Source organism: Pongo pygmaeus, chromosome 6 (assembly GCF_028885625.2).
Source record: "Pongo pygmaeus isolate AG05252 chromosome 6, NHGRI_mPonPyg2-v2.0_pri, whole genome shotgun sequence".
In the NCBI taxonomy this organism is placed as follows: domain Eukaryota; kingdom Metazoa; phylum Chordata; class Mammalia; order Primates; family Hominidae; genus Pongo; species Pongo pygmaeus.
The window spans coordinates 85,632,667-85,656,788 of record NC_072379.2 but is presented as its reverse complement, the minus strand read 5'-3'; the positions used below and the strand labels follow the sequence as shown (position 1 = coordinate 85,656,788).

The window sequence follows — 24,122 nt, the reverse complement described above, 5'->3', positions numbered from 1 at the left end:
AGTATATTTTCCTGGTGGAATAAAAAGAGTTATTGCAAGAAATTGAGGCTCTGGGAGAAAAGACAGTTACTTCAGAGAGAGTTCACTTGAGTATGAGTGCAAGAGAAAGGCCTATTAAATTTAAGAATATGGTATGGGGTCAGATGAGAAGTCATATAGGATGATAGAGCATTAAGAATTATCACAGAAGTAACACAAATTGAGCATCTCTTATTCAAAATGAGTGGGACTAGATTGTTTCAGATTTCAGATTTCTTTGGATTTTGAATATTTGCATTACACTTACCTAGTTGAGCATCCCACATGCAAAAATTTGAAATCTAAATGCTCAAATGAGCATTTTCTTTGAGAGTCACATTGGCACTCAAAACATTTCAGATTGTGGAGCGTTTCAGATTTCTGAATTAGGGATACTCAATCTATAGTAGAAGCCCTTTGAGGGAAACCCATGATTCTGCCACTACTGCCTGTCATTTTGGTTCTGGTCATACTTCCCAGTTTACAAAGTGTATTCACATAAACCATTGAAAGAGAAATGGCTTTCAGAGTGGATGGACTCTCTGAAAGAAGACAGTGTGTATGGAGAAGAACATGGGGGTCAAGAACTGAAACTTGCTTCCAGTAACAGGATAGGAAGTAGAGCCATCATCATGGGTAAAAGAGAAGTTGTTGTACTGAAAAAAATTAAGAGGATTATTGAAAAAGTGTGATTACGGAAGCCAAGGTAATAGAAAAGTCAGGAGGTAAATGAAGCAGTTGGTAATTTTAAAGTTTAGAACAAAAATTAAGGACAATGATGAATAAGTTAGCTCTTAGGAAATTCCTGGTTACATGAGAGAGTGAAACTTCCATGTAGTGATAAAAATAGGGTCATATTGAAGTGGAGAATGAATGTAGAAGAAATAGAGGTAACAGCTATAAACTGGCTGCTTGAGAATTAACAGTGAAAGAATCTAGAAAAAACACGTGACTCCTGGATGGGTTTTTAGAGTCACATGAAAGGGATGGATTTTTTCCCCAGGTTAATGTTTTCCCTACCCCACCTTCCTGTTAATTATCTCCTATCTCTGTTCCAGAATTAACTTCATATGCAAGCAGTTAAAAAAAAAAAAAAACCCATAACTACTAACAAAGTTACAGAAAGGGGTCTAAAACATACATATCGATTTTATACTCATTATTCCATTTATACATTTATGTAAATTTAGGAAGAGTCTCCTTTGAATTTAAACAGATAAGAGGAATCAATAAAATTAGAATATTCAATTTTATAGTTTTAGCATAAAATATTTATGCAGATATGCTACTGTGTCTAATAATTTGAGACTCTTTCTTGAGTAAATATGTATAAAGAAGTTATTTTAATACTTTTACTTCAGAATAATACACTCTGTGTGTTTGGTTTGATTAATGAACCCGGCAGATTGGCAAGAGAGTGTCTCACTCTCTTCTCTATATAGGGAGGATCTAGAGATGTTTAATACTAGAGAGAGCGAGATTGGTCCTTCCATATCAACTGACTTTCTCTCAATTTACGTTAAATTTCTTTGTGATAAGAAGCTGAACTCTCCTGAGCAAACTAAGAGAATAACTGATATATTGGAAATGGGGATAAGAAAGGCTAGATAAATGTGTTTGTACAGGGTATTTACAGAATCAGAATTAGCTTTAATAATTTCTTTCTTAATTAAATTTTTAAGAAAATGAAATCTTTTTTTGTCAATCATGCTTCGTAGAAGAGATACTAATCTTGAATACATTTTAGAGTATGGTTTTAATTTTGGCTATCCACTATAATTCAATCATAAATACAACGAAATATGACTGGGAATTTTATTATCAGCAGTTGAATAGGGAAAATATATATTTTAACTATTAAGCAACATTATGACTGTATAAAAAAAAATACCCATATTCTTGCCTCCCCTAAGCAAATGTTAGAATTATTCCATGTTCCCTTCTAGTTTTTAATCCATGTATATTCAGAAGATTGAGAAGGGAAAGGGAATTCTATTCTTATATTTCCACTTAGCTATAACACTCATGGATAGACTTTAAATGACTATAATTTTCTATTGTACATCAGATTTACGTTTGCCATTTCTATTATTAAATGCTTAAGTGATTTCCAAATTTTTCTGTTCAAAGTAACACTGTATTGATTTTCATTGTTTCTATAAATTTTTGTTTATTTCCCTTAAGATAAAACCTCAGGAGTAGTTTTACTCAGTCAAAGTATGTGAATCATATATTAGTTGTTATGAGCTATTATGTAACTTGCCCGAGGTGACACAGCTAGAAAGTGACAGAACTAGGATTAGAACCTAGCAGTCTGGGACCACGTTCTTAACCAATGTACTGCACTGCTGGCTCAAGAGATCCCCAATCCCATGTCACTGATCTAGGTCATGAGAGTTTAATATGCATCCAATTCATTTATCAAAATTATGGCATGAATTTGCTGTGTGTGTGACACTGTGTTGGGGATTCAAGAAAGAACAGAATATAGGCCCTGCCTTAAAAGCCTATAAACTATTTGGGAGAAGGGAACAGATAGGTAAAAAAGTATGATAAAATGTAATGAGTTATATAATTAGGATGCTATATGAAGACAAAGAAAAGAGTGGCAAACTGAACTGGCGGGGGAGCCTAGTGTAAAGAGGCTTCTAAGTAGTGTTGGGTTTGCTTAAGTGGCCTGAATCAGTTCCTGGGAAACCAAATTGAGCAAGTATTGGAGTGTACTGCCAGCATCAGAAGACCATAAAGGCTACATGGAGCTGTAGAGAAAATAAGCATGTAGAGAAAACCTGAGCAAACTTTACTAAAACTTGGAACCTGGACTAAAAAATGAGCTTTGGAAATTAAATTATGGCTGAACAGAGGTTGAGGACTCCAGAGAGATTTACTGCCTGTGAGATATGTATTTACATTTGAAGGGAGTGAGGAGTGGGTGATCCTCGAGATCATGGAAGTATTCCCTAAGTTGTAAAACCGAGAGATGCTAGTCTTATCTTTCCCCTAGGAAAACTTGTTTTTGCTCAGGGATAGATTCTTCCTCCCACCCACCACCCCGCCCCAGCCCACCCCACCCTCTGGTCTCCAAGAGGGGAGGAGGTCTGTTAATACAAGCCTTCTTCTATAACATCCCAGATTGATATTTTCAGGGTTCCTTGCTGAGTTAATTTCCTGTTGCTGCTGTCACAAAGTGCCACAAATTAGTGGCTTAAAACAACACAAATCTTACAGTTCTGGAGTTCAGAAGACTATAATGGCTCCACTGAACTACTCTAGGTGTTGGCAGCGCTGCATTCCTTTTGGAGGCTCCAGGGTAGAATCCCTTCCCTTGCCTTTTCTAGCTCAACTATTAATCCTGTGACTCATTTTAGGAGCTAGGCACAACTCTTAGATCTGGGTTTGGCAGTAGTAAAGGCAACTCACCTAGACCTATCTTTGAGATAAACCCCGTGGAATTAGATCTTTGTCTTCTAGATCTAACCACAACTCCCCTCAGAAAGTATTATACTGTGTGCTGTGGTCTGAATGGGGCATTGGAGGGTAATTAGATAATGAGATTGGAGCCCTCAGGAATGGGAGTAGTGCACAGAGACATGGTGGGAGTAGTTGCCCCTCCCACCATGTGAGAGAACACGAGAAGGCCTCTATGAGGAATGAGCCCTTACCAGACACTGAATCACCTGGCACCTTAATCTTGGACTTAACAGCATCCACAACTGTGAGAAATAAGTGTTTCTTGTTTATAAGCCATTCAGTTTATGATATTTTTATAATAGCTCAAGCAGATTAAGACATTGTGTAAATATATGCCTTATTATTTCAAAGGTTAGCTGATGACCTTGGTGGAGAGAATTTTCTCTAGATTTAGTCTCAGGCTTACATATTACTTTCTGTGCTTAAATTAGTTGCCACTAATATAGTAGTTGTTGTCACTATTAAATAACTATGTATGCAACAAATAGATCAGAGCAATAAAGGAAGAATTAAAAATTAGTGTGGAATGCTTAATACACCCTTAGGCATCTATATAATTGATATTAATCTGTAAATTACCACTGTGTTTTCTTTTCCTGTCCGTTCCTCACCCCTTATATTTCTCATCTTCCTTTTCCCTTCGTTTCCCTCCCTTTTAATTAGCAAGTAGTATAAAGATATTTACATTTATTTTTCTTAGTATTGTTATTCTAGAATAGAGTTTTTTAAAACTAAGAATTAGTCATTCAAGCTGTTGTAAACCAGACCCTCAGTATAAATTGTATTATCAGTTTAGAAGTAGAGTTTATCTTTTAAATGTGTTATCTTCAATGTATTTCAAGGTAGAAAATAAGCGATTTTCATCCTTTATTTTTCCGTTCCTTTCCATTTTAGGACTTTCCTTGGTAGAGATGGAAATCCAAATAAACGGAATGTGCACAATGAAACATCTATGCATTTGTTGTGTATGGGACCTCAAATTATGATATCTGAAGGAGCCCTTCATCCTCGCTTGGCACGCCCCACAGAAGATGATTTCAGAAGAGCAGATTGTCTGCAGATGATCTTAAAATGGAAAGGAGCAAAACTTGACCAGGGTGAATATGAGAGAGCAGCTATTGATGCTGTTGATAACAAAAAAAACACACCCTTGCACTATGCTGCTGCCTCAGGGATGAAAGCCTGTGTAGAGGTAAAAATTTTTTTTTTTTTTTAATATTCTGCTTTGTAAAATTTATATCCAGGTAATATGTAACTGTCAGTTTTTTTTTTTTTTTTTATTGTCTTAGTAATTTGGTCATTTTTTTTCTCTTTTGTCTTCTAAAAAACCCTTTTAAATAAAGGGCCTCTTTTTTTTTTTTTTTTTTTTTTTAGACAGAGGCTTGCTCTGTTGCCAGGCTGGAGTACAGTGGCGTGATCTTGGCTCACTGCAACCCTCTGCCTCCCAGGTTGAAGAGATTCTCCTGCCTCAGCCTCCTCAGTAGCTGGGACTACAGGCACGCGCCACCACGCCCAGCTAATTTTTGTATTTTTAGTAGAGACGGGGTTTCACCATGTGGGCCAGGATAGTCTCAATCTCTTGACCTCATGATCCACCCACCTCAGCCTCCCAAAGTGCTGGGATTACAGGCGGGAGTCACTGCACCTGGCCAATGGCCTCTTTTAAATAAAGTTATTTCATTGTTTTAGGGAGGGAGAAAGCCCCACAGGTGAACAATCACTTTTGTAGTAAAGTGGAGTCAAGAGCAATTAAAAATTTGTTAATATCTCTTAAGATCTCGGTCATCAATTAAGCACTATCATTTTTAGAGTCATAGTAGAGATATATTCTGCTTTTTTGCTGATTTTTTTGGTCACCAATTTATAAAATTTATACATGTTGAGTATAGCACATTTTTGGCAAGTGGGACCTATAGTTTATGTAGAATTGATGAGCTCACTAAGCAGTGGATAAATATTAACGAATGCATTTATTGGAGTCTTTTTAAAATCACTTGGAATTTTAAAATGCGTATTTTTCTGTTTAATTTGCGTTAAAGTGCTCCTGAATACATACTGTATTATATTGTAATTTTTCCATATATATTTCATGTATAAATATATAGCATTATTTATATCTACAAAATATTTAACAACTAATTAGATAAAATCACGCATATAATATGAAATCTTAACTAAGTTAAGAAATCATATAGTATTGTCACTACTATACATAAAACAGAATAGGTTTTTCTCAGCTACCAACATTCATATCCATCCTTACATATCTCATAGAAGTTCTTTTGCATAGATGTATTTAAATATGTGTGAGGAGCATATTAGACTGGATTACGGAGTATCTTTATTACTAAAAGTATATACCTTTATTGGAAAAGCAATTATCATAATCAGATTAAAATATATACCTGAAAATTTCTTGTTTCCTTAATGTTGTTCATGTATACTTTAGACTTCTAAGTAGATCAATATACCAAAAATATGAATGTTCATTTTCTTATATTAAAAGATTACCATCACTTATATTATTTCTTCAGTATATCTGAAGTGTCAATTCTTTCATTTCTAATATGCTTGTGATCTTATCTTTTGTTTACTGCTAATGTTTGTGATACTTGCTAATCTTTTAGAGTCTTTGTCATTTCATTGAGTTTGTGTAACCTTTACCCATTAGTTAGTTAGTGATGGTCATTAACTTGAAACTATTTTTCAAGCAATACTTTCTTGTTTGTTTGTTGTTTTAAGAGACAAGGTCTCTCTGTGTTGTCCAGGCTGGTCTCAAACTCTTGGGATTAAGCGATCTCCCTGCCTCATCTTCTGGAGTAGCTAGGACTACAGGCACACACATGCCACCAAGCCTGGCTGCAATGTTTTCTAACATTGATTCACTGTGGTGGAAGAATTTCCTAGGATTTGGAGGGTAGGGGCTAATAGCAGAATTCCTGAGGCTTTTTACACAAGCTTCTCTGTACATTGTCCTGTGTTTACCTATTGTGGAAGAATTCCTGCTATAATGACTCACCATTATTGATGGGACTGCATCATATTTCTCAAATGGACTGGAGTAGAAAGTAGATTTTTCTGGATAGTAGCAATAGTGCTCTTAAATATTTTAAATAGGCCGGGCACGGTGGCTCACACCTGTAATCCCAGCACTTTGGGAGGCCGAGGCGGGCAGATCGCAAGGTCAGGAGTTCGACACCAGCCTGGCCAATATGGTGAAACCTCGTCTCTACTAAAAATACAAAAATCAGCCAGGCTTGGTGGTAGGCACCTGTAGTCCCAGCTGCTTGGGAGGCTGAGGCAGGAGAATCGCCTGAACATGGGAGGCAGAGGTTGCAGTGAGTCAAGATGGTGCCACTGCACTCCAGCCTGGGCAACAGAGTGAGACTCCATTTCACAAAAAATAAATAAATAAATAAATAAATAAATATGTATATATATATATATAAAAATGCTTTAATATCTTGCTTCCAACTTTATAAGCATTGCTTTAGTAGTTGTTGATTTTGAAGTATGTTGACAATGACATACTTATTAAATTTTTCAAAAAATTGAGAGTGGTGTTTTTACCAGCGTTATTTTTTGCTCAGTGAAAGAAATTAGTGCCAGGTTTATACTGTACTATCTGGCAGGCCTGACAATTTGCCTGATATGTATGCGTGAGCATGTAAATGTGTGTGTGTGCTTTAACTGTTTGACCTATCAGCATATCACATCACATAAACCACATCATTTGATGATTGTTTTCATTTTCTGTATTCAGAAGAGCTCTTTGACTTAATATTAAATATAAAACATTCTAAAAGGAGCCCTATAAATACCTTACATTTATTCTAGTTTTTTATAACATTTCACCATATTTTATTCAGATAAAGCTTATCTTTGATCTGTTATATATACTTGATTATATATACTCTTGTCCAGCCTTAGGCCCTTAATGATTTTTTATTATGCATACTGCTAATTAAACCAGATGAGTTTCTCAGGGAAGCATATATTAACTATCTCCAGAAGCCTTATTTTGTTTTTTTGTACAAGTGCATACAATAAATACAGTTGTCACTTGGTATCCAAGGGAGATTTGTTCCAGGACTCTCTACAGATACGAAAATCCACAGATGCTCAAATCCCTTATAGAAAATGGCACAGTATTTGCATATAACCTACACACATCCTCCTTATACTTTAAATTGTCTCTAGATTGCGTATAATACCTAATAAAATATAAGTATCATTAGGGAATAATGACAAGAAAAAAATGTGGATGTTCAATACAGGCACAACCATCCATATTTGTTTTCCAAATATTTTTTACCTCTGTTGGTTGAATCCAGGGATGTGGACTCTAAGGATGTGGAAACCACAGATAGAGAAGGCTGACTATACATTAAAATATGTGACCTGTTTAACTGTACAACTTAATTCTTAGTATGAGTCTCTAGTTATTTTCAGGTGGTATCATACTACTTTGATGAACAGGAAAGGCTTAGATGTCTCTTATAAAGTTTACTGTCATAGTTAATTTAAATATTTTTTTTCTAAACTTGTTTCTTTATATCATTGCTTTTAGTCTTTGGCTATAAGAATAATAGTTATAATAACTAACATTTGTATAATGCTTTCTAATGTTTATAGTGCTCATTGGTACCAAGCATGGTATAAAGGTTTGGGTTGAGTGAAAGTGTCATCAGATATTTATTAATGTTTCATAAAACTAAGAGATTATAGTATGGTAGAGGGAGCATTGATTTTTAGCCTTGGTCCTCAGAGTAACTATCCATGGAACCTTGCATGTGTCACTCAGCCACTGTAATAGTTTCCTCTTGGGTGGTTGGAATAGATGATCTCAAATTTATTTAGAAGATTCCTTTTAACACAAATTCTCTATTAGCCTGTTATTGCAGTAAAATTTATCCCATTTTTAGTGTCTAGCCTTTAAGATCAAAGAGATTATCTTTTTTCCCATTGTTAAGGCCAACCTGTTTCTTGACTACATCTGTGGAAGTGTATCTTCTCTAGCTGTCGAAAATGTTTTTCTCTCTGGTATATTTATTTAAGGATAGAGTTGATGAAGTCATCATGGGCATTTAATAATTTAAACAGTTTCTTATAGCTCATTATTTTGTACCATAGAAATAAAATATTTATTTTAAAACTTCCCCATCTCCCTGTAATAATTATGTTCTGTAATAAGCGCCCCCCCCCACACACACACAGAGAACATAAAATTAAAACCCCTTAATTATAGAGTTCTTCAGAGAACCTCCAGGTGTGAAGGTATCACGTGGTATGTAGAGAGTTGCATTGGTTATCTGTGTCTCTGATGCCTATATCTGACTTCTCCGAACTTCTTCATGCTATATTGTTGCCTGGTTGACTTCCTCGTATGGATATCCAACAATCTCTCAAATTCAGCATTTTCAAAATTGTGCTGTCTTCTTTTCTACCCAGTAGAGACTTCACTAGTGCTTGATTCTTGACTCTAGATTCTATTAATGATGCTACCATTATCTCCTTATCCAGTATTGATACCTGCGCTTACCTTGGATCTGCCTCTTTTTTTTTAATTGCATCAAACTCATACTACCCATGGCAGAGTAGACCTCTGTCTCTTTGGACCAGTTCCTCCATTTATTTCTGTGGCCACTTTCTAACACCAAGTGCTTTATGTTGAATCCTCACTTTGGCATATTTTTCAGAACTTCCTTACACAGAAAAACCTGGAGTTTCACAAATTAATTCTAAATTATTTGTGAGATAAAAATAATGCAGAGGAGTAGTCTACAATTGTTTGACAATTAGAAATGCTTTTATGATAAACATTTATTAAGGACAGACTATAAATAAAGCACCTGAAATTCTAATTGTATTTAATATTCCAAAAATTATTTACAGGTCAGCAAACTTTTTTCTTTGAAAGCCCAGATAGTAAATATTTTAGGCAACTCTGACATTTTACCCTGACAGCAGCCACAGACAATACAGAAACAAAAGAGAATGGCAGTGTTCTAATAAATCTTTATTTATGGACATCACCATTTGAATTGCTTATAATTTTCGTATGTCATGAAATAATTCTATTTATTTTTTTCAACCATTTGAAAATGTAAAAACTGTTTTTAGTTTGTGGGCTATACAGAAACAGGCAACAGGTTTGATTTGGCCTAAGATGACTCCATACTTGAAGCTTATTTTAAATATGTAGAATAGCATTATCAATATGTAACGGGTCCTATAAGCTTCAGTTATACAAAGGACTTAAAAAGTACTATGTAATGGATACTCAGCACACAAAAATAAAGCTCCATTAAAACATAAGTCTGACAAAAATTTAATAAATAATATACTGTTCTTAGTTACTGAGAGTTTTTGTTTTCTACTTGGGAACAGGAATGGACTTGAGACGGGTGGTGGGTTAGGTCTATTACCATGGCTTAGTAAAACATCCAGTGATATTTCTTCCTTTGGTAGACTTCCATAGAGCAACCCTAGTCATTAGGCCTCATTATGTTGCCATTAGTGCTTAACCTGTAGTAGTGATTCAGTAAATGGTGAATGTGACAGGGGTTGTTTTTGATAGTGCTTTACTCTTTGTGAAAAGCATTTTTTTAAAATGAGTGTTATCTTAGATATTACCTATTCAGCTGTGCCCTACTTGCTTATTCAGAGTTTTAAGTGTAGCTGCTTCATGTCGGATCAAATAGAGGTCACTATAAAACCAAAGGTGGTAAGTCACACATTTTCCTTTACAGCTACAGGACCTATTTGACACTTTGGCAGTTATGGGAGCATTTCACACTTCATTGAAAAGTCATAAAAACCATTCACACAGGTCAGACTGAAGAATATTACCTAATTATATTGTGTTTTTAGCACCTAGAGTTTTAAAACTGTGTAAAGAATACAGGAATTATATTTCTGGTTCAGCAGCTGAGTAACTTTGCCTGTCTGGGCCTCTGTTTTCTAATTTTTAATCAAGATAGTTATGATCTCATTATTGTCCCTCAACTATTATGATGCTAAGGCCTATATTAACTATTTAGGCAGTGACTGTTACAGGTATTGAAGGGAAGGAGAGATAATTTTTTAATTTTACATATCCTGGAAGATTTCATGGGTAGTAGTAAGATTGGAGTGGGTAATATTTCAGTTTAAGTATTTGGAGGAGGCTATTCAAAATGTGGCTCTCAGACCTGCAGCGTCAGTTCTGACAACTTGTTATAATTAACAAATTATTGGGCCAACCAGACCTTCACATTCTGAACTTGTATCTCTGGGAATAGATTCCAGAAATGTTTAGCAAGTTCTCCTGGTGATTATTTGCATGGCAGAGTTTGAGAAGCACTGTTCTAGGTCTCAGACATATGCAGATTGAAATATTTTGTGGAGGAGTAATAAAACAGATTACTTTAAAGGAGGATAGAGGATGTACCAAGTAGAAAGTACTAAATGCCAAGGTTAAGAATTTGAGGTTTCTTTTAGAGAAAATTGAGCCATTGAAAATTTTTTGGCCAAATGCTGTGGCTCACACCTGTAATCCCACCACTTTGGTTGGCCGAGGCGGGAGCATATCTTGAGCCCAAAAGTTCAAGATCAGCCTGGGCAACATAGTGAGAGCTCGTTTCTACTAAAAATCAAAAAATTAGCCAGTCGTGGTGATGCACGCCTGTAGTCCCAGCTACTCAGGAGGCTGAGGTGGAAGGATCACTTCAGCCCAGGAGGTGGAGGCTGCAGTGAGCCGTGATCATGCTACTGTACTCCAGCCTGGGTGACAGAGCGAGATCCTGTCTCCAAAAAAAAAAAAAAGAATTTTTAATTGGAGAGTGATATTATGAAAGCAGATATGATGAGATTAGCCTGATGGTTGTAATGTACAATAGATTTGAATGGGGTACTTCCAAAGCAGTGTTTCTTAAAGCCTTGCTACTCAAAAGAATTGTCCTTAGACTGGCATTGACATCAGTCACCTGAGAACTTGTTGGAAATGCAGAATCTCAGCTCCCTCCAAGACCAACCAAATTTGAATCTAGTTTAACAAAATCCCAAAGGGATTCTTATTTAAAGCTTGAGAACCCTAGCTTGGGGCATAATTTGTGGGCTACCTATATTGGAATCACCTGTAAAAAGTATACATACCTCTTATAGTCCCCTCTCCATATCTACCTAATATGACTATCAAGCTACCCAAATAATTCTTACACAGTGTGAAAACCTTTGTGCTAGAACAGTAGTTCTAAGCATGGCTACACAGAAACCTCAGACCAATAAAATCTAAATTTGTGAGAGGGGACCCCAGACATTGGTAAGTTGAGTACCAATGTATTAGAAGGAGTGATAGGAGTTAGAAGATTAATGCGCTAATTCTATTGTGAACTGACAAAGCGTCAGGGTTTGTGTGGTGGTACTGGAGATGGAAAGAATGAGGCAGATGCCAGGGACATTGTGAAGAACTGTTAGCCTTTGGTGACTCAGTCTGTTGATAATAAGAAAGCAAGGGAAAGAAAGGTTAAAGAAAAAGGATGGAGGCTCTATAATGTTTAATATTGACAATAGTGAACTCTCTCTTTTTGATTTGTGTACATTCTCTATACCTGCTATCACATCTATAATTAGAGTAAAATTAATTAACTTTATTTTTAAATAAGATGGGCATGGTTTTGAGCCCGAGTGACTTCAAAACCTGCTAACAATTAACAGACATTAGAAAGCAAGGTGAAATGGAGAAATTGGTTGAAAGGAAGGGAGAATATATTGAGTTTTAATTTAGAAGGCTGGATATTGACATCCTAGCTTATCCACATGAAATGGTAGGCAGGCTGTTGACAATTACGACTAAAGTGTTAGGGAATAAAGAATATAGATACTCATTTAGAATTTAGAATTGAGTGTTATCTACATAGAGTTGACAACTAAAAGCAAGATAATGTATAGATGAGAGATGCAAGGAAAAGACTTTAGGTTATAGATAAAATAACAGAGTTAAAGTCACAGCATCAATTTGAAGAATGCCTGTGTTCAAAGAGATGAGAACAAGAAGTAGTGCCTATGAGGCAAACACAAAAAATAGAGAAATAAAAGAACCAAGATGATACAATGTCAAAGATGCAAGAGAAGAATTTCAAGGAGAGGAGCTGTTCAATCATGTGATGTGCTGCAGAAAGCTAAAGGAATTGGGGGACTGAGAAACGCTGATGGATTTGAGAGTTAAGAGGTATTAATGACTTTCTGGAATATTGTTTCAGTAAAATAGTCCATGTAGAAGTCAGATTCCTGGGCATGATTGAGTCATTTGCTGAGGAAATTGAGAGACAGTTGGTATCAATAACTAATTTGAGAAATGTGAAGGCCAAGAAAGATAGAAAATTTTTAGGAAAGTAACTAGAAGGATAACAGGATTAAGTTATAATCCTGAGTAAGTCAGTCCAGAGTCACCACCCATTTAGAGGATGATCAGAGGGATGGGGTAGGGTTTGTCTTGAATAGTAGGGGTTACCTCTCTTAAAGCCCCCTACCCCTCTTCCTCTGGAATTGTGAATAGAAAGAAAGGCAGAATAGAAGAACAGATGTGCTGCGATCATAATAATTTGGTTTCTTTTAAGGTAGAACATTTTATGTGCCATCAAGATAGGCTTAAAACCATGTTTAAGTAAAATATTCAGTCCTCCTATTAAGTCCTCCTTAGCTAATTTGAGACTGGGAAAGCAGATACTTAGTTGGGATGCTTTGGTTGAAGCATTTAAAAAGTACTCTTCAGAACCAGACATAACTTTGTATTTTGTCAAAGTAAGACACCTAACTTTATTCCACAACACTTTAGTAGCTGTCTCCCCTTAATGCATCTTTTACTTACTGGTGTTCCTGACTTTATGCCCTAAAGGTCAGCAAGCTGAAGTACTTTTTAACACATTCTCCTCAATGTCAGGCATTATTACTGTCAGCTGTCTTCCATGCCAAGGGTAACATGCAGGTGGATTTTCATAGCCAAGTCTAATGCTACAAACATGGATCCTTCCATTTCATAATTGATTATGAGTTTCTCTACAGGTGCCAAATTGCAGCAGTGAGATACGGGTCTTTATGTTTCCCTCACCCCAACTGCGGTCAAACTCATTAGGGAACACCTTGCAAAGATAGTTTACCAATCATTCTCACCCAAGTTCTAATAATGGTCAGCAGTTACCTTCAACAATGACTTCTCACACATCCCCTCTTCACACACATTTTCTTAACCCCCCAATGAATGAAGTCCACATTCTGGCATATCCTTTTAATAAGGTTCCCCTTACCAAGATTCTGTTAGGGTACAGCTTCTTAAATTTTGTTGTCTTTGCTTAATGCCTAGGAAGACTAGGGCATTAAGCTAAAGATGATTTGTCTTGTTTTCTAAAATTTAATATTTTTTTGTGTGGTAATATCTGTTGCAAAGTAAACCAAATCCTGATTTTGAAAGTTATCCCAGCATGCATTTTAGAAATAATTTTCTGGGCCTCTAAATAGAGAACTCAAGAATAAAGTCAGCTCTTTAGTTCTGCAGCAGTCAGAAGCAGATAGTCTATTTTGTATTTAGGTGTTGGTAACTTGTGAAACAGAGAGGGTAAAAATAGTAATAGATCCTGCTATGGATATGATAAGCCTCTGGATTTACTATAAGTTCCCCATATTGAATGAATTAGGTAATATAAATTTATCAGTTTCCATAGCCACATTGGTTGTACTTTAGGCTCATTGCTTCTCAAACATTTTTGTGCAAAAAGAATCTCTTGGAGATCAGAATGACATTTTGATTCAGAGGCCTGGGCTTGGAGGGGTTTGGGGGATGAGGCTGAGATTCTTCATTTCTAACAAATTCCCGGGAGATACTACTGGTCCCCAGACCACACTTGCAGTAAAAAGGTTCTAGGTGGTAGATAGCGGCTGCTAAGACCTTGCCCTCGGAATCTAGAAGGTGGCTGCCAGAATGACAACTTAGAGCCATTCTTAGCAAACATTTTTCTGTAAAGGACCAGATAGTAAATATTTTAAGCGTTGTGGCCATAGGTCTATATTTCATAGTCTTATTTGGTTTGCTTATTTTTACAACTTAAAAACCACCTTAGCTCTAAGGCATACCTCTGGCTAGAGCAAGAAGCTAAAGTCAAATCCAGTGGGCTTGTCAAGTTAGCCCATGGCTTCCAGATCTGGCATTGATACAAGCCCATTGTTTTACAAGCATTCTTAGGACTGTAGGAGAACCGTGAGGATTCCCATTCCAAAGAACTTTATAGGAAGATTGTGTGTTTGTTGAGGAGAGAAAGAAGATAAAATTATTTGGAAGAAAATAAAAAGCTACCATTTTGATTAATTTATGCGAAATGAAAATCTCTAAAAAGTGTTAACATTTAGATCATAAGTAAGAGTCAACATTTAGATCATAAGTAAGAGTCTGGGCAGAACTTCAAGATGGACCCAGAATGCATTTCCCTTCGATTTATATGATTAGTCTACCTACTTACGAGTCAGTATAGTGTCCAGTCATGGTTAAAAACTTGGTCAGACTTGTGTCTGAATCCCAGTTCTACTGCTTACTAGCTGGGTAACTTTAGTTAGTCAAGCTACTTAACTATTCTGAGATACAATAAAACCCCTGTTATATGGGGTTGTTAATATTAAATGAGAGTGTGTGCTTTAAAGTGTTTAGAAAACAATAAATAGTGACTATTACTATATTATTATGAGTATGACTGAATCCTATAAAAGAATCCTGTGGCCGGGCGTGGTGGCTCACACCTTTAATCCTAGTATTTTGGGAGGCCAAGGCGGGTGGATCACCTGAAGTCAGGAGTTCAAGACTAGCCTGAGCAACATAGTGAAACCTCGTCTCTACTAAAAATACAAAAATTAGCTGGGCATGGTGGCGGGCGCCTGTAATCCCAGCTACTCGGGAGACTGAGGCAGGAGAATCACTTGAACCCAGGTTGCGGTGAACCAGGATCATGCCATTGCACTCCAGTCTGGGTGACAGATCAAAACTCTGTCTCAAAAACAAAAACAAAAATAATCCTGTGACTGTCAGGCTGTCCATTAGAGTTGTCCTAGATACGGCTATCCTGGCATTCATGCCCTTCTTAATATCTTTGCAGACATAATGGGAAACTTGAACCTACAGTCCTTAATAACAACATACTTAATTTCTGCAAAGCTAGCAGAAACCTCATTACTAAACAAGTCAAGCTACTATTCCATGTGTTTTTAAAGGGGGGATTTCTTTGGGTCAAAGAGAGATGGATAGACTTAGCTTCCCAATGTGGCTATCAGTAGCTAGTCCCATTACTTATTTTGAAGAATATTGAAAACAGCTTTACCTCAGTGACTTGCTCGTCCTAATTTCATTTCAGTGTTTCACTGGATAATGAATGAAACTTTTGTCTGCCATGCCAGGACATCCAGACTTTAGTAGTTAAATTAACAGTATCAGCAGTGTCCTTGTTTAAGAAAGATTTATAGAAATTATAAGAAATTTAAAAATTTAAAGTACTGAATAACTATAAACTTTTTCAAATTTTATTTTTGGACTAAACAAAATGCTTAATTTCTGAAGTTTAAAAAATTGGTTTGGGGTTTTTTAAAATTATTTTTTAATGAGAGGAAGTCATTCATTACTGAAAAACAAGAATTACTAATCTTAAAATCAAAAGCCACTGGTATCTAAATACCTTTTTTTTTGTCATTTCCAATACATCCTGTACATACTGTTGCATTTTTGTTTTGTTAATTTTATTGTGTTTTTAATGTTTTAAAAATAGCATGAAATAACTTATTTGAACCTGTAGTTGCAAGTTTTTGAAAAAAAACTTTTTTAGCTTTTAGTAAAACATGGAGGAGACTTGTTTGCTGAGAATGAAAATAAAGATACTCCTTGTGATTGTGCTGAAAAGCAACACCACAAAGATTTGGCCCTCAATCTGGAATCTCAAATGGTATTCTCACGGGATCCCGAGGCTGAAGAAATAGAAGCTGAATATGCTGCATTAGACAAACGAGAGGTCAGTTTATTTTTTATTCTCAGTAAAAAAATTACATGTAATTTTAGATTTTATGTTGTTTTGTATTTTTCTCCTTTAAAACTCAGTTTGTGTGTTCTTCTTTACAGTATTCTAAATATCCTGTCATCTTCATAGCCATAAAGTATAAAAATACATCTAGGCCAACCACGGTGGCTCATGCCTATAGTTCCAGTGCTTTGGGAGGCCAAGGCACCGGAGTTCTGAGACCAGCCTGGGCTATAGCAAGACTCTGTCTACAAAAAATTTTAAAAATTTGCCAGGAATGGTGGCCCACACTCGTTGTCCTAACTACTCAGGAGGCTGAGGCAAGAGGATCGCTTGAGCCCAAGAGTTCAAGGCTGCCATGAGCTATGATCATGCCAGGGCACTCCAGCCTGGTGACAAAGTGAGACCCTGTCTCTAACTTTAAAAATAAATAAATAATAACATCTAGGAAACCTGGAGCTATGGGTCTTTTGTCTATCATATATGAGTGTGTTTACTTACAAATAAATAAGGTGCTGATGTGAGATATGAATCCCATTCATCCTCCTCCTACAAGACTCCAGTCCTCCTGTTCATCAGTCTCACCTTCTCTTTTGGATTGATCATATCAACAAACATGCTTTGGTAGATCCCATCTTAAAAACAAAACAAAAAACATAAAAGCAGCCATTGACTCAACCCTTCCCTAGCCCTGTCTCTCTTCCCCTTTAGTTGTAGCCCCGTATCTCTTATCTTCTTATGAGAGAACCACTTCCTCACTTTCCATTCACTCTTTAGCCCACTGCAGTATGGCTTCTTCCCTTCTACTCTGATGGAACTGCCCCCCGTCATGGAGTGACATGTTGCCAAATTTAGTAGGTACTTTTCTGCCCTCATCTTACTTGAATTCCTTGGTGGCACTTGATGCAATTGACCAATCCCTTCTTAATGAAACACTTTTCTCTTGGCTTTGGGGACAACATTCTCTTCTGATTTTCCTTTATGTCTTCCCGGTCTCAATAAACATTACCTCTGTCCACTGAGTTGCTCAAGCATAAATGGGGGAAGCATTCTTGATCCCGCACATTTTCTTATTCATCATATCCAAACAACTGGGGAATCCTGTCAATTTTACCTCCAAAAATACAACCTAAATTCATTTGTTCTTCCCAACCTGTACTCCTACCTCTCTAGGCCCTCACCACCTTCCCTTCTTATCTGAGCTACTGTAATAGTTTCCTTACTGGTCTTCCTCCTTCTATTCTTGTATCTTTAGAATCCATATTATACACAGGATTCAGGATGACATTTTAAATATTACACATATCATTTAAATCATTTAATGATTTTTCATTGTACTTAGAATAAAATCCAAACTGTTTGCTCAGATGTAAGCCCTTATGTGATCTGACCACTACCTACCTTTCCAGCATTATCTCAGACCTTTTTTCCCCGGCACACTTTGTTCTAATTGTAATACTTAGACTACACCAAGGCATTTGCAGTTGCTCTTTCCTATGTCTGAAATCTCGCAGCTATTTTTTGTCATTCTTCCTAAAATAGGTCTCCTCTCTTCCCATTATTCTTTACTGTATGCCCTTTTTATTTTAATTTTTAAATTTTTTATTAATATTTTTGATTGAAAAATAATAATTGTATATATTTGGCAGTGCAGTGTTGTGTTTTGATATGTATATACAATGTGGAATCATTAAATCAAGCTAATTAACATATCCATCCCTAACTCACCTATCATTTTTCTAAGATGAGACATTTGAAATGTACTCTTATTTTGAAATATACAATACATTATTATTGGCTAAAGTCACCATTGTGTAATAGATCTCAAAACCTATTCTTCCTGTCTTATCTGAAACTGTATACCCCCTGTTTATTTTTCATAGGACCTATCACATGCTATAATTATTTTATGTATTTTGTTTACTTGTTTATTGCCTTTCTCTCCTATTAGACTGTCAATTCCATGAAGGCTAGAGCCATATCTGCCTATTCAGCAGACTATTTTCAGTGTTTGAAACACTGCTTGCACAAAATAGGCATCCATAGATATTTCTTAAAGAAAGTATAACACAGTAAATTTTTTCCTCCCAAAAGGATTCTGATTCCTCAGTGTTTAGTGCTAACTTGATTCTAAAAGGTATTATGTAACTACTGGTTTGTACATGTTTAGAAAAATAATCATACAATCATGTTGTTTATTTTCCCCATGGATTCCCAACAATTTGGGAGCTTTATACTCTCCATATGGCCAAAAGAACTGAGTTTCTTGGGATTAAAATTTACTTTTTAAAAAATCTTTGTTTCTGTAGTTAGGTTATTTTATAGGCAAGCTTATTCAGATTAAGTACACATAGAAAGAGAGAAGGCCTATGCCCTAAGCATTTTGCTGGCCCTTCACATGGTTATTTAATCCACATGGGAACCTTGAATGACAGTTGTGCTCTCCTCCCCACCTTATTTTAGTGAGGAAATAAACTAGAAAATAACTGAATAACTTGCCAGAATCAAAGTGAGCTAAACTTGATTCTTCTGACTTCAGGTCCAAACAACTTCCGTTTGCCATATTGCCTCCTTTTTGACAATCCATTATCTTGAGTCAAACAGAAATTTTTACTGTAATAATTAGTATAGTCATTTAGTCAGAAGACATTTAAGCAGTAATATTCCAGAAATAATATTGATGTAATTAAACTGCAAAACATTTAGTTTTTTCCCCAAAATACCATCTTATTTTAATTTATAATTGAATCAGGTAATAACAGTAGGCATTATCAGTAGATTTAATATCTAAAAGGACTTAATGTAACTAATATTATGTTAAGAAAAAAGTTACAGAAAAGTTTTATACTAATTCTATAGGAAAAAACTACTATGTACAAGAAGAATATTGAAGTACACCAAAATGATCATTACGATTATAGGTAATCTCCTTTACAATTATTATTTTGTCTATTTTCATGCATTTCCTGACATTTATAATGAGTATTTATTGCTAAAAATGTAAAATAATTTCTTCATCCTGACTGTATCCCCAGACTTAAGCAAACATATATGTATATTGAATTTTTAATGCAAAAGTAAGATCATGTCATATATTGTATTCTATGTTTTTTCAACTTAACAATATATCATGAACATCTATCTTAAGTCAGAACATATAATCTACATATTTTAAACATTTACCTATTGCTAAATGTCTAAGTAATTTATATGTTTTTACCTTTAAAAACAAGGCTACAGTGAATATTTGTCTGATGTATATCTTCTTTATCCAATTGTGCCATTATTGTAGTTAAAAATACAGATTCTAGAGCCAGACTGTCTGAGTTCATATCTTTGCCTGATGGCTGACTTACTATGTGACCTTGAGCAGATTACTTAAACTCTCTGCCTCAGTCTCTTCTTAAAATGAAGTTAACAGTCCCTACCTCATAAGGTTATAGTGATCCTTAATGAGTTAATATATGTATGTGCTTTGACCAGTGCCTGGCTCATTTTAAACATTAGCTAATTGTCTGCTGCTATAATCATGATTATTACTTCGTAGTCATCGTTATTGCATTGTATACACATTTTAAAAGTATAGTTCCTGTATGTCTTTAGAAATTGACTTGATGGGCCATAAGATTTTAAACTTTGTCAGATGCTCTTAAGCTGTCCGGAAAGATTATATTGATTTACTTTTATTTCATTAGTATATTAGAGAATCTTTTTCTCCACATTCTTGCTAGCGTTGAATATTATCAGTGTTATTATTATTTACCCAGTTTGGACAAATAAATGGTACCTTGTTTATTTCTCTGATTATCGTGTAAATTGACTGTTCAGTTGTGCATTTTCTATGAACTTGGTTTTCTTAATGCTTTCTAAGAGAACTTTGTGTATTTTTCCATATCCTAAGTTTTTTACTTATATGGTATTCAGAGGTATAATTTTTTTTCCTTTTTGTCTTCTGAATTTGTGACTTGCTAATACTATGATCACATGTCCCTGTATTTTTCTAGTTTTGTAGATTTTTTCAACCCATATTGGATTTGTTTTGTCTACTATTTTCACAATGTAAAGAGTAATATTTTCATACTCAAATAAATACCTATATTACCTGGATGTTTATAGCAGTACTATTTGTAATAGCCAAAAGGTGAAAACAACTCAAACGTTTATCAGCTAATGAATGGGTAAACAAGATGTGAGATATACACACAGTAGAATATTACTTAGCCATAAAAAGGAATGAACTACTAATACATGCTATATATAATGTGGATCAACCTCAAAAACCTTATGCTAAGTGAAAGAAGCCAGACACAAAAGGTCACATTTGAATGATTCCATTTATATGAAAGATCCAAAACAGATAAAAGCTGTAGAAACAGAACTCATATGCTGGACATTGCCTTAGCTGGCTACCTGGTTAGCAGGTTTAACCTACTCTGTTCTGCAGGAGCTGCTGGCTTCCTGTGATGCTCAGGCAAGAACAGCTGAATAAGGAGAGAGAAAACTAAAATGCCAAGAACTGGGGGCAGGGAAGATAAGGAGTGACTGCTTAATGTTTATAGGACTTTCTTTTGGAGTGATGGAAATGTTTTTAAACTAGATAAAGGTGATGATTGTACAACACTGAAAGTGTTCTAGATGCTGCTGAATTGTACACCTTAAAATGGTTAATTTTATGTTATGAGTTTTACCTGAATTTTTTTAAAATTATTTTTTATTTGAGACAGAGTCTCACTCTGTTGCCCAGGCTGTAGCACAGTAGTGCGATCTCAGCTCACTGCAGCCTCCACCTCCCGGGTTCAAGCGATTCTCCTGCCTCAGCCTCCCAAGTAGCTGGGATTACAGGCACCCACTGCCACACCTGGCTAATTTTTGTATTTTTAGTAGAGACAGGGTTTCATTGTGTTGACCATGCTGGTCTTGAACTCGTGACCTCAAGTGATCCACCCACCTCGGCCTCCCAAAGTGCTGGGATTACAGGCGTGAGCCACCATGCCCGGCCCCCTTGAATTTTTAAAAACATCAATGCTTTCTTTAAAACTTATATTTGTACCTTCTACTTTGACCCTGGTTGACTTCTGGATTATTTTGCCTATGCTGGTGATTTTACATGGCCTGCTGTGTGATTGTATTAAGTCATATATTTAGGTACTTTAAAAAATTTATGTTCTGAAGGTGAAATGTATATTTCAGCTGAGTTTTAATTTAGTTAATGATCTGGACAGTGTATATTTCTATAACTTCTTAATTTAGTCTTTTCCTCCAAATAATTAAACTATAAATGGGTAAAATCCACTTCTTATTCCCATCATTCAGCAAAACTGAGTGACTGCTAGACACTGTTTTAGATGCTTGGAGGAGCAAAGATAAGTGACTACACTCTAGGTGTTTACGTTCCAACAGGGAGAAAGAAACACACAAATAAGTTGAAAAGTAAGTGAATATGTAATTTTGGAGAGTGGGAACTGCTATAAAGAGATTTCTTAAATGAGGTATTTAAGTGATGGCTAGGAGGAGTGTGTTCAATTTATTTAAACACCAAAGGGAGAACAGAAAAATTAGCAAGTATTAGACCTAGGTTGGGGTCAGATTCTGTAGGAGCAGGACTGTGTGACTACATCTGAGTGTATGGAGGGAAAAGTGGGCAATATGCTGCTATGAAAGCCCATCGAAAGAATCATCCTTCCCTTCCCCACTCTTAGTCTATATAACTTAAAAAGGCTCAATGTTCTTTTTCTGGCAAGAAACTCATGCTGGACATTGCTGGCTACATTAGTTAGCAGGTTTAACCTACTCTTCTCTGCAGAAGCTGCTGGGTTCCTGTTATTTCAGAGTACAGCTCAGGGTAGCCTAGGTCTTGATGCCCAGGCAAGAACTGCTGAATAAGGAGAGAGGAAGCTGAAATGAAGGGAAGGGTCAAAGAATCCTAAAAACTTTCCTGGCTGTTTTTTCCACCCTCCCTCCCAAGCTAAGCTCATGGATCAGCTAATGAGAGATTGCTATTAAAGGGAATTAGAAATATCCTTTCTCCCTGAGCATCTAAACATCTTTTAAACTTTTAGCAGTTACAGTTACTTTTGGGTAAATAAGTGCCTATTCTTTTTTTTTTCTTTTAACAATAAACATGTTTTACCGATAGGGAGGGGAGGCTATTTTCCTTGTGAAAAAAATAAAAACAAATACTTTCATAACTCCTTTATGTGACAGCCTGTCTGAAATAATTTTTGAAGAGAACTATTTTATGATAATATCAAGGTAGTGCAGTTTGTATAATAGGGTGTTTCACAATTTTTCAATGGTCTTTTGGTAGCAGTAGTATGCACTAATGCAAAAGAGGTAATTTTATTCACGTTTCTTTTTAATTTAGTTTTCTTTTTCTTTCTTTATGTCAGTACTGACTGCTTTGAAGGTTATTGCTGGTTTGTTTAGTCTGAAAATAGAAGCAGCTTATCTTTGCAACAGGAAAGAGAAAGGTACTTTTAATGTGTCTTGCAGAAGAAAGAAGTAGTGCCCACTTGGGACTGAGCAATGTGTTGAAATGCTTCACGTGACCTAATTACAGTTCTGTTGTGAAGATTCAGAGTGGATATATGTTCATGAAGGCAGTGTATCTTTGTCCTTTAAGAATTATTTTTCTTCCACTGTTACCTATTGAAGTTTAAAACTGTGTGCATTTTAAAAAACTGGATCTATGCAGATTGTTTCATATTATCCCTTCTTTCTTAATTTACCTAAAATTAAATCTTCAGATATGTCATGTCAGAACTGCAAGCAAAGCTAATTTTCCCCCATAAGTTACTTGCACTGTCATTCTCTAGATAACACTAATCTGGAGAATCATGATTAAATTCACCATTTTCTCTCTCCCTATTTGGTTCAACATAAATAAAGTCAAATGATGGCTAACCTGAAAAAGAACATTTAGGATGTAAGACCAGGAAATATACAGTTGCCACCATTAGAAATATCAAGAAATATTCACTGTCATTGCTGAGGCAAGGAGAGGTACCCAGAATCCCAAGTCTGGATTTGGAATACATTTTCTAGAAGCAATGTATGACTTCTTTACTGGAATGAGTAGTACTAATTTAACCATTAAAGAGTTTATTAGGTTTTTGTAGAACTCATGTTTCATAAATTAGCTTAAAAGCAAATTGTATGTGATAGTTTGGGGCTTTTCTAAAGATAATTTGCATTAAATTGCAGTGCTTCTTTCTCTTATTTAATAGTATTCCTATATAGAAAAGTTTTGGTTAACTTTCCTTTAAAAAAAAAAAAAATGAGGTCTTACTATGTTGCCCAGGCTAGACTGCAGTGGCTATTCACTGGCATGTTTATAGCACACTACAGCATCAAACTCCTGGGCTCAAGTGATCCTCCTACTTCTCAGCCTCTCTAGTAGCTGAGACTATGGGCATTCGCCAAGTTCTGCTCCATTTCTTTTATGTTGATAGGATACCCAAAACTGTGCCTAAGTGAACATATATATTCATACCCAGTTGATTTGCAGAAAGAACAGACTGGACAATAATACCCAAGAACTTGAGTAATGATTATTGCTCAATGGTGGAATTATAGGTTTTTGTTTCTAATACTTTTTGTATAATC

At 35.7% G+C, this 24,122-nt stretch overlaps 1 protein-coding gene across 9 annotated transcripts in view; it reads left to right on the top strand.

Annotated features, from left to right (window-relative positions):
- The window catches only part of ANKIB1 (ankyrin repeat and IBR domain containing 1), a 158,952-nt gene that overhangs the window by 60,847 nt on the left and 73,983 nt on the right, over positions 1 to 24,122 (top strand). For 8 of the 9 annotated variants that reach the window (XM_063667575.1, XM_054493871.2, XM_054493872.2 and 5 more), the window contains 2 exons: positions 4,384 to 4,681; positions 16,329 to 16,511. In XM_063667575.1, the coding sequence (XP_063523645.1) occupies positions 4,384 to 4,681; positions 16,329 to 16,511 (481 nt within the window). The remainder of the gene's footprint in view (positions 1 to 4,383; positions 4,682 to 16,328; positions 16,512 to 24,122) is intronic. The other variant, XM_063667577.1, reaches the window with a different exon arrangement.